This window comes from Tachypleus tridentatus, chromosome 2, assembly GCF_004210375.1.
Source record: "Tachypleus tridentatus isolate NWPU-2018 chromosome 2, ASM421037v1, whole genome shotgun sequence".
In the NCBI taxonomy this organism is placed as follows: domain Eukaryota; kingdom Metazoa; phylum Arthropoda; class Merostomata; order Xiphosura; family Limulidae; genus Tachypleus; species Tachypleus tridentatus.
The window spans coordinates 120,284,943-120,298,545 of NC_134826.1; the positions used below are offsets into that span (position 1 = coordinate 120,284,943).

Here is a 13,603-nt window from a genome sequence, read left to right on the forward strand (position 1 = left end):
GCTATATCTACCTCACCCACGGAAGAAGCCGAGAAGATCTTATATCATAGAGCACAGCAAGTACTGACTGAGAGTGAGAAAATATGTTTGGCTTATTACTGTAACGAATACGAAACAAGAGCCATTACTGTAGACGCCTTCGTAGCAATCTTGATGGAGTTGTTGGCAAACCCAGAAAAGGTGAGGTGATTAACATTAAAATTTGAATATTTTATGAGCTTAACGTTTATCACGTGGTGAATAAAATTGTATAGCCGTAAATAAAAGAAATAATTTAATACGTTTCCAGTGTGTAAGAATGTAACAGTTGAACAATAAAACATTCATAAATACTAAATTATTTGACTTTTTACATTTAAAGTAACTGAGGAAAAGTCTGATTGGTGTGGTTTGTTTTGAATTTCGCGCAAAGCTACACGAGGGCTATTTGCACTAGCCGTCCTTAATTTAGCAGTGTAAGATTAAAAAGAAGGCAACTAGTCATCACCACCAACTCTTGGACTACTTTATCACCAACAAATAGGGGGATTGACCGTCACATTATAATACCCCCAAGGCTGAAAGGTTTGGTGTGACGGGTATTCGAACCCGCGACGCTCGCATTACGAGTCGTGTGCCTAAACCACCTGGCCATGCCGGGCTTGAAAAGTTTGATTCTAGACTGATTACTACAGATCTCAGAGGTTACGCATTGCTGATACTGTTTTCATAAGAATCGAGACAAAACAAGTCATTTCAGTACAGTCTTATATTTAAGGTAACTCTGATAAACAATGTATAATATTTTACTTTGTTTGTTTTTGGATTTCGCGCAAAGCTACACGAGGGCTATCTGCCTAAGCCGTCCCTAATTTTGCAGTGTAAGACTAGATGGAAGGCAGATAGTCATCACCACCCACCGCCAACTCTTGAGCTACTCTTTTATCAACGAAGAGTGGGATTGACCGTCACATTATATCGCCCCCACAGCTGAAAGGGCGAGCATGTTTGGAGTTATGGGAAATCGAACCCGTGGCCCTCAACTTACGAGTCGAGTACCATCTAGCCATGCCGGGCTGCATTTTACTTTGTACTTTGTACTAATGTTTAATTGGAGTTCAAATAATTCATTAGTTGCTCACGAAAATTCTATAACATATATATATATATATATATATATATATATTTACTTTTATATTTCATTTGATGAATATATTTTCTTAAAGTTCTTCTGAATAAATATACACATGTATGTATTGTTTTCAAAGTAAGATTGTTTAAATTTCGTTTTGGAATTCCTTAGCGTTTGCTCAAAATCATTAATACGTGTAAATTTGTTTTTTTGCCGCCGCAAGTTTAACAAAAAATTATACAAATTTGATAATCATCCATTTTTATTTGTATTTTTTCCCAGTCGACGTAGGCTGATTCAGTTCCACCAATGGGAATTCCACTAGAAACGTTTAAATATTAATTGTTAAAGATAAAAATTTTTAGTAAACCTAATTTTTTAATAGAGTGATTCTAAAGTTTTATAGCTTATGAAAACGTTGAAGGATGTCTAATTTGTTTGGAATTTTCAGTTGTCTCCGCAAGTGAAAAACAAAATTAATAAAATAGAAATGGATTTATTTTTCTCTGCTCAGTATCTATTAATGACTCACATCCGAGGAATTGTAAGACGAGAAGATCTGAAGAAATTTGATGACCTGATATATAAATGTGAAATACAAACTATAAAGGTGAGCAATATGGTAAAATTAAATTATATTATTTGCTAAGTTGGCATGTCAGTAGATAACAGTATTATAGAGTTGATAAATAAAGTTAAACTTAAAAAAACATAATTTTATTTAACTTCTGAAAACGTTTAGCTTTAAACTTCAATACTCCTAATTTATACTTTTTTCTTATAATTTTTACATGCTTTAGAGTAAGGAAGTTCTTAAACAAGCCACAGACCAGTCGGAAAATACACAAACATTGTTGATATCGCCCTCGGTAGGTGGCGTCATTATTATTAAAGAAAAACATCGTAATGAAGTGAATTGGATCATAATTTTTTGCGTTAGTGTTCAGTTCTAGTAAATGTTTTTATTGGTTCTTCACTGTAAGGACAGGCAAATCGTACAAGTTTAGTTAAATATAATTTATTTGTATCCTTCATAGTACTCACTTTCACTGGAGTGTAGTTATTACAATATTTAAAATTTCTATTGATAATAGCAATAAGAAAAGTTTAGAGAAAATGAAATTGGTGTCAATAAATTTTACACTCGTATTGCAAATTATTTTCTATTTTTCTACGTTATAAATTAAATTAAATCTACAAAGAAATATTTGGTTTCAGTTTAATCTTGTATTTTAGCAAAAGGAGGCATTTTGGTTTTTACCCATAGAAAGAGGCTCATTCACCGCGTGGAAGCTTTCGAAAACAAAAAAATTCACACCATCATCGTCTCACTGTCCCAGATCATCTAGCACCCCACAAGGTGGGGCCATCTGCTGAAAATAGTGGCGCATCGAGTCAAGACAGCGATGTAGACGTGGCCGGTGGAAATAGGTCTATTTATGGAATGAGTAAGAGCGCAAGGTAAGAACCTTTAATGTAAGAGGGACAGCTTCTAACTTACTAAGTTTATTGTGCTTGTTTTATAATAAACTCGCTCCTTAAGAAACATGACTCACCTTTTTGAATATTGTCTATGTTACTCTCATGTGTTCTCTCTTTACTCAACTGTTATTTTTTGGCGGCAAAAACATATGAACAAAACTGTATGCATTCTTCCCACAATGCTTTAAGTTTAATGATGCTATCTATTGACACAAATAATAAACGGAATAATATAAACTATATAAAATACGCTCTGATATAATATCACGCACAGTTATTGATACCTGGCCTCTTAATTTCATGGGTCTACATGCCCCAAATGCTCTCACGCATTGTGCTGTATATATATTTTATCATACAATTATAATGCAAGAACTTGAATGGAATTTTTTAAAAAAATCAGAATATGAACATTATAAATGAATTGCCTTGAAACCTTTAATACATCTTCCCAGACATTTTTATAACAGAGGTAGCCCATTCGAGGATTAACTTTATGAATGTACAGTGTGTTTTTAGCCTAGACTATGAAATATTGAAGTATCAAGTTGTTTTATGGAAAAAAAAATTATATTTATGTAAAACAGAACTATAATGTTAAAAGCTTCGCAATCTAGTTATTCATTGTTTCATATATATTATATTTTACCTTAAAATATTGCAGGTTTCTAGACATCAGGTAAAGCTGTGATAGTACAGACTGAAATAATTTAAAGTACGACATTTGTATAATTTATAATAAGACACTTGATATATCGTAACCCAATACGAGAAACGTTTTTCCTAAATATTTTTAGTGTTTAATAGAGGTGTTCAATTTCCTCAATAAAATTATTTTATTTATTTCTGCATACTGAATTCCATAATTAATTATGTTAACTCTTACTTTTTTTTACAGGAAACAAGAGCATTAAGTGTCTACAGTGCGGATATATTCCTTAAAACACCAATTAAAGATTAACTGAATAAAAAACATTTAGGAAAAGTTTCAACTTTCGGTTCTCACAACAAATAATAAACGTAGTATTTTACGTGATTTCATTACAGTCTTTTAAACATTTTTAATGACTTACTTTTCTGAATTTGTAATAAAATTGAAAATTATTAAAAACATTGAAACCAGGTATGTTTTCAGTTATTTGATATATCTCAATCTTATTAAATTAATATCACACTTTGTTACACTGATAGTAAGGTCACGACGATATATATATATACACACACATAGACATATAGTATCGCCATCTGTAAGGAATTATGTAGTAAGACTTAGTAAAACACTGACTTCAATTTTTGCTTCACAACACTTTATGACTTTTTTATTTTGTTATAGAGAAAGTTTAATTTCTGGTAATGAAGTTTTGCTATTTAGCAAAACTGTCAAAACAAAAGTGGAATTTTTATTTTTACTTTTGATATCAATATTTTTAAGCTCCTGTCGTTCATTTATTTAGAGTTGGAAAACCGAAAAAAATGAGAACGGGCGTGAAAATTATAATCATACATTTTAGAATTCCCTGTTGCTTTCTCCATATTTCTAGACACTCGGAACTTGACTTAATGCGAGAAAACACTCGAAAAAGAAAAAGGAAAAAAACACCACCACCATCAGAATCTGCATTCAACATTACTTTCATCTTATAATTGATAATTCTTCATTTTGTTTTTCCAATTAAATTATTTTAAGAGTTAGAACCATATCTGTAATAATCCTCAACGTTTATTTTTGTTGTTCTAATTAGGAGTGCGCACGGCTCTAGGCTTCAGGTCTCAGATAACCACAACAAGTCTGATCCATGGAAATCCTCCAGACTCCATCCCCGTCGCTCCATCAAAAGAGATACAAAGGGAACTAGCCCCGCGACCCTTCTTCGCCGACTCACTCTCAGAAGACACAGTAGTGGAGGCGAGGGAGTCAACCCTGAAGAACGTCGAATCTCCAGTCGTGTAACAGAAGAGAGAAGATGGAGCCTTGGGAGTGAGCTGTTGGAAACTCACGAGGATAATAAGCCTGAGGTAACATATGTCTGTGGTTATCAATAGATTCGAAACTGAGTGGTGCTTTGAAAGGTTAGATGGATCCTCTCGATCATACGCTAGAAATTGTGGATTATGAAATCCATTGGCTTAAATAAACATGTTTTTGTAAAACTTATTACATTCAAGCTCAAAGGCTTGCAAAACTTGCAAGAAACACTCGATAAAAAATTATGTTTGTTAGTTTTTGCAAAGCTACACGAAAGTTATCTGTGCTAGCCGTCCCTAACTTAGCAGTGTAATACTAGAGGGAGGGCAGCAAGTTATCACCATCCACTGCCTACTCTTGGGCTACTCTATTACCAACGAATAGGGGAATTGAATGTAATATTATAATGCTCCCCACGGCTGGAGGGGCAAACAAGTTTTGGTATGACGGAACTTCAAACTCGCGAGCGACCCTCAGATTACGAGTCGAGTGCCCTAACCATCTTGTCGTACCTAGTTTACAAAATTATGAACTTCAGGCTTACCTAACGGTGAATCAATGTTGTTACTTCATATTTAAGAGCTCTTGTCTTTAACTTGTGCATCTTAGTTATTCTTTTTAAATCTAATCAAAAACAGTTTATTACAGGACATATTAAAATGTAATTATATGCTCATATATCAACATGATTATATTCGGGTAAAATAAACAGTCGTAAAGGTATTAGTACACACGTTTGAATATAAGTAAGTTCATACAAAAATGTGACTGATCTTTAAATAAATGAGTATAGCGACCATTTATATCCGGTTTGGTGAACCTCTTGACGATGTAAAATTCAACTTTAGTAAACTTTTCCTTAATCTCTGGTTTGATTAACTTCTTAATGAAGTAAAATCCAACTGTTGTAAACCTATCGTTAATCTTCAGTTTGATGAATGTCTTAATGGAGTAAAATCCAACTGTAGTAAACCTATCGTTAATCTTCGGTTTTATGAATGTCTAAATGAAGTAAAATCAAACTGTAGTAAATCTATCACTAATCTTCAGTTTTATGAATGTCTAAATGAAGTAAAATCCAACTGTAGTAAACCTATCGTTAATCTTCGGTTTTATGAATGTCTAAATAAAGTAAAATCCAACTGTAGTAAATCTATCGTTAATCTTCGGTTTTATGAATGTCTAAATAAAGTAAAATCCAACTGTAGTAAATCTATCATTAATCTTCAGTTTTATGAATGTCTAAATGAAGTAAAATCCAACTGTAGTAAATCTATCATTAATCTTCAGTATTATGAATGTCTAAATGAAATAAAATCCAACTGTAGTAAACCTATCGTTAATCTTCGGTTTTATGAATGTCTAAATAAAGTAAAATCCAACTGTAGTAAATCTATCATTAATCTTCAGTTTTATGAATGTCTAAATAAAGTAAAATCCAACTGTAGTAAATCTATCGTTAATCTCCGGTTTTATAAATGTCTAAATAAAGTAAAATCCAACTGTAGTAAATCTATCATTAATCTTCAGTTTTATGAATGTCTAAATAAAGTAAAATCCAACTGTAGTAAATCTATCATTAATCTTCAGTTTTATGAATGTCTAAATAAAGTAAAATCCAACTGTAGTAAATCTATCATTAATCTTCAGTTTTATGAATGTCTAAATGAAGTAAAATCCAAATGTAGTAAACCTATCGTTAATCTTCGGTTTTATGAATGTCTAAATAAAGTAAAATCCAACTGTAGTAAATCTATCATTAATCTTCAGTTTTATGAATGTCTAAATGAAGTAAAATCCAACTGTAAAAACCTATCGTTAATCTTCGGTTTGATGGACTTGTTAGCGAATACATTCTGCTGGCTGCCTTTGATCTGAAACAGATGGTACGATAATGACCGTTTGTACATGTTTCGGTTTTATTAAGGAATTTCTAACGGAAGTATAATATATGATAGTTTTAAAACATGCTAACATCATAACCTACCTATACTTACCTGTTGTAGGACTGATCCAACTAATCTAATAATGAATTCATGAAACGATGTTGGACCTACTAGTACTAATGCGATGACAATATTAATAATGGACAATAGGCTCACAATTTCATTATTTCTTTGTAGCGTAATGACGATACTGTTGGTGCTATTTATGCCGAAAAACGTATTTGTTTTGTGAAGTTTTAAGACTATTACCATTAAAAATGGCTATTATGAAAAACGATCGAATGAAACATTTTGTAAATTGTGCTTACAAACTTAGCGCTCTTTTCGAAGAAGATTCAGCACTTAGCAACCTATCTATTGAACTTTATAATAGGCGCAAAATAAGTTATACTTAAGTTTTGTTTATTTGCATTAATCATCAATGAAAATCTTATTACAGTGAGTTAATTTACACTTATGTAGCACTTAGCAACCAGTATCTTAATTACTAGTAAGGCAAGTTTCATTACAGAGGAAGTCTAGTTACATTTTTGCACTACTCAGCAACCAAGATCTTAATTATTAGTAAGACAAGTTTTATTACAATGAACTTAGACGCACTTAATGTATCGATTCGTTTTCGCATTACAGTAATCGCAGTTTAGTGATATTAAATAAACGCCTTGGGAACCAAATAAACATAGTTTATAAATACGTAAATATTGTAATTAAATAAATATAGTGAGTATTGCAACAGTTTCGGTTTATATACTATACAACCAACTTTATCTTTTTGCATTTTTTAAGCAAATATAAAAAACAAACACAGGACCTCTGCAGTTGAATCCAGTATTTTCCCCCTTTTTTGCACGTTTTTATTACTATAAAACAGTGGTTCCCAACCAGAGGTGCGAGATAGCGTTCCAGGGGGTGCGAGATAACATTTTTTCTTTTCCAAATGTTTCTTTTTTGTTTATATATCATTAAAAACTAATCATAAAAATTTGTTTTGGCCACCTTCACCTTTATTCTTAAATAAATAATTACTGTGAGGGGTGCGAGAACATATTAAAATTTTTTAAGGGTGCGGGGCATAAAAAAAAGGTTGGAAACCATTGCTATAAAATAAAAGGGTAAATGTGACCTCCACCAGTACCACGTGACTTGCGCCAGTCTGTAGTGTTTTGAGTGCATTAACCTCACTGTTTTAATCTTCTAAATTTCACTTGTGCCCTAAGGCTATTAGAATTTGTTTCTCATTTTCTTATGAAGTATTTGATGTATTTATCGTACACCATCTTTTAGTTTTGAAAATGTGTTTACTTATTACTGATAAGAATATTCTGGTATCGCAGTTTCGGTATATCAAAATTAAAATAACAAGAAACTCCTATTAGATGCTTTATATATTTATGTATTCACAGATATAAGATACTAACAGTAATTCTTTCTTCTAGGTTCAAAATAATAAAGAACTTAAGTTATTATTTGAAGTCACACAACAATCTTCATTTTTGTATACTAGAGGCAAATTCAACATGTATACATATTCTACAACGGGAGGTAACTGAGTGTCGCGTTATTTTTGCAGCGTTTTGGTAAACTGTTTCTCAAATCTGCAGGCTATAAATAGTCACGTAACGTGACGATACTGTCAAACCTTCGCACGTGTTTTCGTTGTATTATTTCTCCATGTTAAGAAATTTAGTGATGTGAATAACTCGATATTTACAATTTTCGATTTCGTTATCACATTTTCAGACTTAGGTTGTTTCTTCTAAAACGTAGAAATGTCTGTTCCTACCTATTCCTAAAGTTCCACTTTTGTATTAAAGGAAATAAGTTATTGAAACGCGTATTGTTGCGTTTCAAAAGTGCATCCGAAAAACAAATATCAAATAATAAAATTCATACAGAGGTACAAGATTGCTTTTTTGGAATTTCGCACAAAGCTACTCGAGGGCTATCTGTGCTAGCCGTCCCTAATTTAGCAGTGTAAGACTAGAGGGAAGGCAGTTAGTCATCACCACCCACCGCCAACTCTTGGGCTACTCTTTTACCAACGAATAGAGGATTTATCGTCACATTATAACGCCCCCACGGCTGAAAGGGCGAGCATGTTTAGCGCGACGCGGGCGCGAACCCGCGCCCCTCGGATTACGAGTCGCACGCCTTACGCACTCGGCCATGCCGGGCTCAAGGTACAAGAAGGCATCAGAATCTGAGATACATATGATAATTAGAAAATAATAGATATCGAAATAGTTCGCTTAAACCGACTAATATCTATGACAACATATATAAAATTTTTGTGTGTGTGTGTATGTCTTTTTTAGCAATTAAACATTCGTTAGTATTAGTACGTAGGAAGGAGGGGTATGAATGATGTACCACGCTATCGTTACAAGGTGTACTATACTAGCTATAGGTTGAGGTGAAACATGCCATGAGGTTATGTTATTCATATAAATTGTTAATGTCGAGTGTGGAGTTTAAGCAAACTACATTGTAGAGACAGGTAGGGAAATAGTAACATCACAACTATAAACTGAGAGGTTAAATAGAGTATAGCAGATATATCTGACGGAACGGATATCATAAACAGGCTGTAACTCATCACATACCATATAAAATGTAAGAAAAACAAATATATTACAACGTTAGAAACGTTTTAGAATACAGGTGATGCTTAATTATACCACACTTGTAGCTATTAAAGTTTTGCATATATACTCTTCATAAAAAGAAACGCAAAAGAGATATTTTTGTTCTTTTAAAGAGAAATATATGTAATAACGTTACAAGCTCAGAGTATGTGATGTTACACGTGTTAAGGCACTGATTGTCAGACCAAAATGACAATAAAAGTTGTGCACTTTGAAAACGGAGGAAAACATCGGATTTTTCGCCAAAACGCATGCGTGTCCAATAAATTTGTTTGAGAGATCTGCATGTTCTGCAAGTGCAACATGTGCAAAATCCCTATAAAAGTGACGGGTTCTCGGTTTCCATAGCTCAGTGTTAAGCCACCGACACGCAAGACAGTTACGCCAAGACTGACTGAAGCATAACGCAACAACGCCATTGGTCGCTTGAAAGCAGGCGAATCTCGATCAGATGTTGCCAGAGCTGTAAATGTCCACCCAAGCACCATCACAAGGCTATAATCGTCACCAACAACATGGATCAACTTGTGACCGTCCACGATCTGGCAGACCTCGTGTGACCACGCCGGCACAAGATCGCTACATCCGGTTACGTCGCCTTCGGGATATAAACACCACTGCGACGTCTACTGCCTCAACCATACCAGGGCTGCGTAGAATTTCCGATCAGACCTACGCAACCGTCGACGAGATTCTTAGGCCCCATGTGTAACCCATCATGGTGAGCGTCAACGACGTTTTCCAACATGACAACGCCCGTCCTCACACAGCCCGACTCACCACTGTCTTCTTGAGACACCACAACATCAACGTTCTTCCCTGGCCCTCCAGATCACCAGATTTAAACCCCATCGAACGTCTTTGGAACGAGTTGGACCGACGTCTGCGACGGCGACAACTTCAACCGCAGACTCTACCTCAGCTTGCAGCAGCTTTGCAGGCTGAGTGGACAGCCATTCCACAGGATGTGATTCGTCATCTCATCGCTTCCATGGGCAGGAGATGCCAAGTAGTTATTGATGCTCACGGGGAGGGGCATACTCGTTATTGACGTTGAGTGACGTTAAACTTCAACTAGTGAGCGTGGACTTCGCCTTTGCAGACTTTGGATGCTCAGCAGTGAATGTGCAAAGTTTCACACATGTCTTACAGAGCTAGTCGGAATAAACGTGTTGACAATTTGTCTCAAATTTTGCCTTTTGCGTTTCTTTTTTGAAGAGTATATCTCGTAAGTAAAGTAGTAAAGAAACTGTGGTAACATAAATGTAGCTGGTTTCTCCTTAACCTCAAGCAAAAACAATGAGGATATTTGAGTAAGAGGAAATGATAAGAGCGCTCAATTACCCAAACTCGATACTTGGATAAGTAGACCAGTACCACAAAACCACAGGGAATACATATACATTTAAACTGTAAGTTATTCAGCTTAACGTACTAAATTCGTTGCCAATCAATGTCTTTTAAACAGGCATAGTGAAGCAGATCTAACTTGTGCTCAACCACTATGTATCAAATAATGATCAACAAAACCTTGGAGAATATATTTGAAATTTAAAAAAAAATCAGGCTGAATAAGTTTCGATACATACATTCCAATTAACGGACAAATGTGCTAAGCCTCGGAAACTGTCAGCTTAACAAATTTGCCCGCTAATTGGAATGCATTTCTTTTTGTACAAAACATACACTATCTCCGTAACTCGTTTTTAAGTGTGAAAACTTAAAACGTTAAATTTAAGGCTTGATCCCTGTAATGACCACAACACAGACAGTCTATTCTATTACTTTGCGTAACGAACAAACAAACTAAAATTACGCCTCCTATTAATCTGAAATAATGAATTCAGTAATAAATCCCCACCATTTTTTTTTAAACAAAATAAAATCGTCGTAGGAATAAACTTCGGTTAAAACTTGTACAATAGTCTTCCAAGGTCGTCTTGCATGAAGCACGGTCATCTCGACCTCAAATAAGTAACGTTTACTTGGCCATTTAAGGTGTTGTTTCTCAAAATAAAAAATGGAAAAGTAATAACAGTATTTTAGGAAATTGTGTGTTGATAAATATTAGTAGCAATTTCAAATGTGGTTATCGCAGAAGTTTGTCAACAAAAGGAAATTGCTTGTATTGAATTTCGCGCAAAGTTACAATAGGGTTATTTGCGCTGGTCATCCTTAATTTAACAGTGTAAGACTAGAAGGAAGGCAACTAGTCATCACCATCCACCGCCAGCTCTTGGGCTAGTCTTTTATTAACGAATAGTGCGATTGCTCGTAAATTATAATGTTCTCACGACTGAAAGGGCGAGCATGTTTGGTGTGACACTCAGATTACGAGTCAAGCGCCCTAATCACCTGACCATGTCGGGTCAGATATTTTGCTACCTCTAATATTTTGATGTTATAGTTCTCACATCTTATACCAAAGCTATTATTGAGGTTTATAAACCTATCAGTTTGATTATTATTCGGTGATTGAACAAGTACAAAGAGATAAACGTAAAGAAAAGTCTAGCCTTTAATCAAGGCTTGTTTTCCACCTCAAGTTTAATTCCGGACAAAGGTTTGGACTTTTGGCAAGAGTGTTTCATTGAACGTGAGCAGTACAGGAGGCATGCAGAACCACATTTACTGTCGGCCCAGACTATGTATAAGATACATAGATGAAAGCAGTTTCATGAAGTAAATGTGTTGTGAAAACAAATTGAATGAAAGAGAGAAATATATAAAATATTCAACGCTATCTCACATTTCCGTAATTTGCGTTAACGAAAGTTAAGCAGTATTATCTTGTAGGATTTATTAATATTTTAGTTTTTTTTTTTTTTTATTTTTCATAGAAGAAGTTCACGAATTTTAACCAACGTCTAAAATGTGGGAAACGCTTTTTTTTTTTTTTCGGTTAAGGAAAGGAATGCGAACTTAGATTTGTAGGTTTCACACTCAGGAAATGCTAATTACTTGCGCCATTGTGGGTGAGTGATATTTATATATACATCTGTGTTGAATATTACTAATGTTTTAGTTAGGTGGTTAGTGTCGAAATTCATGACTTTAGCTAGAAAGACAGTTATGTAATACAAAATACAGAACAGGCTACATAAAAACGTTGGGGTTCTTTATGTGACAAAAAATGTTATATCAAATAGTACATAATTGTGAAAACTGCTTTCTTTTGTTATCTGTTGTTTTGTCTTCTTGAAGAATATATTAATAAAAGTCTTAAGGTCATTTCGCTTTCGGTGTGCGTTGTAGTGCGTGCAATAGTACGCAAGGACTATTTCTGCCGCGGTTTTGCACGTGGCAGAAGGTGGTCACGACTGCTTGAACCTGCGAAGGGGAATGCGAGCGGCTGACCCTCAATAGGTGGGCAGATCCGGTGTGCAAAAGGAGGCAGTGATAAGCGTGGAATAAGTTCGACAACCGCTTTCCATTGCCAACAACAGCCGTGAAGCTACGGTTTGTGAACATTTTGGTGTTACGTAGATACTGAAGGTGTTGGTGATAACTGGTTACGCAATGTCTGTTTGAATAGAACCAAGGTGTGTACAGACTCGTCGTCAGGGTACGGTTTAATACTACGAGTGAGATAAGTAATTGTAATCGAGTGGTGGCTGAGTGACTTGTTGTTCGTATTCATTTGCTTTTTTTCCGTTGTCTTGACGAATACTATGCTGTTACGTTAAGATTAGGCCTACTCAAGAATTTCGAGGACGCATGGTCGCTTAGAAACAGACGTCTGGTGGAGTTTAAGCAATTGGTTACCCAGAAACCAAATTTTGCCCGTTTGTGATAAATGAAAAGATAGCTGTAGCGTGTATTACGACCTGTACCTGACTCGTCAGTTATCTACGTATTGGGTAGTGAGTGTTCCGTCAGTGGAATATTATTCAAAAATCCTGCATTTCAACGCGAATCATAAAAAAACAAAACAACGTCAATTGGAATTATCCAGTGCGCGTTTCAGCGCTCATTCAGGTATCGTTTACTTACATCTTAGTAGTTTGCTGGTTAGAACTAAGTCGAGCAGTAGTGACGTATTTTGCGAGTTTGAACGTAGCTGTATTACGAAAGAATAGGTCTATCAAGCTTAAAAGTCTAGTTACTACTTAAACGATAATTGAATATCTATTATAACATTAGTGAACTAGAAACTGTAGCACATTAGTTTCAACTTCTGTGTCGACATCGTCAAATTGTTCTGGTTGAGAAAATCTCACGAAAACAAATATCTTTTATCTCAACACAAGAACCAAAAAAGGCTAGAAGTCGACTGCTAGACGATTTGTAAACGTGTAATACTGGTAATTTATTTGCCTAATTAGTGAACTGAAAACGATGGAAACGTGGTTGGATGTACAAATGATGCGAATACCGAGACCAAAGCTTCTTTCAGAAGGATCAAGTAAAGGGATAGGTATTCGGGGAACGAACCGTGCACCCGAGTCTCCCA

General features: G+C 34.9%; 1 protein-coding gene across 1 annotated transcript in view; it reads left to right on the forward strand.

The window, feature by feature from the left end:
* The window catches only part of LOC143244957 (whirlin-like), a 150,603-nt gene that overhangs the window by 89,869 nt on the left and 47,131 nt on the right, over positions 1-13,603 (forward strand). The window contains exons 7-11 of the mRNA XM_076490566.1: positions 1-180; positions 1,626-1,721; positions 1,912-1,980; positions 2,379-2,572; positions 4,336-4,609. Coding sequence (XP_076346681.1) covers positions 1-180; positions 1,626-1,721; positions 1,912-1,980; positions 2,379-2,572; positions 4,336-4,609 — 813 coding nt within the window. The remainder of the gene's footprint in view (positions 181-1,625; positions 1,722-1,911; positions 1,981-2,378; positions 2,573-4,335; positions 4,610-13,603) is intronic.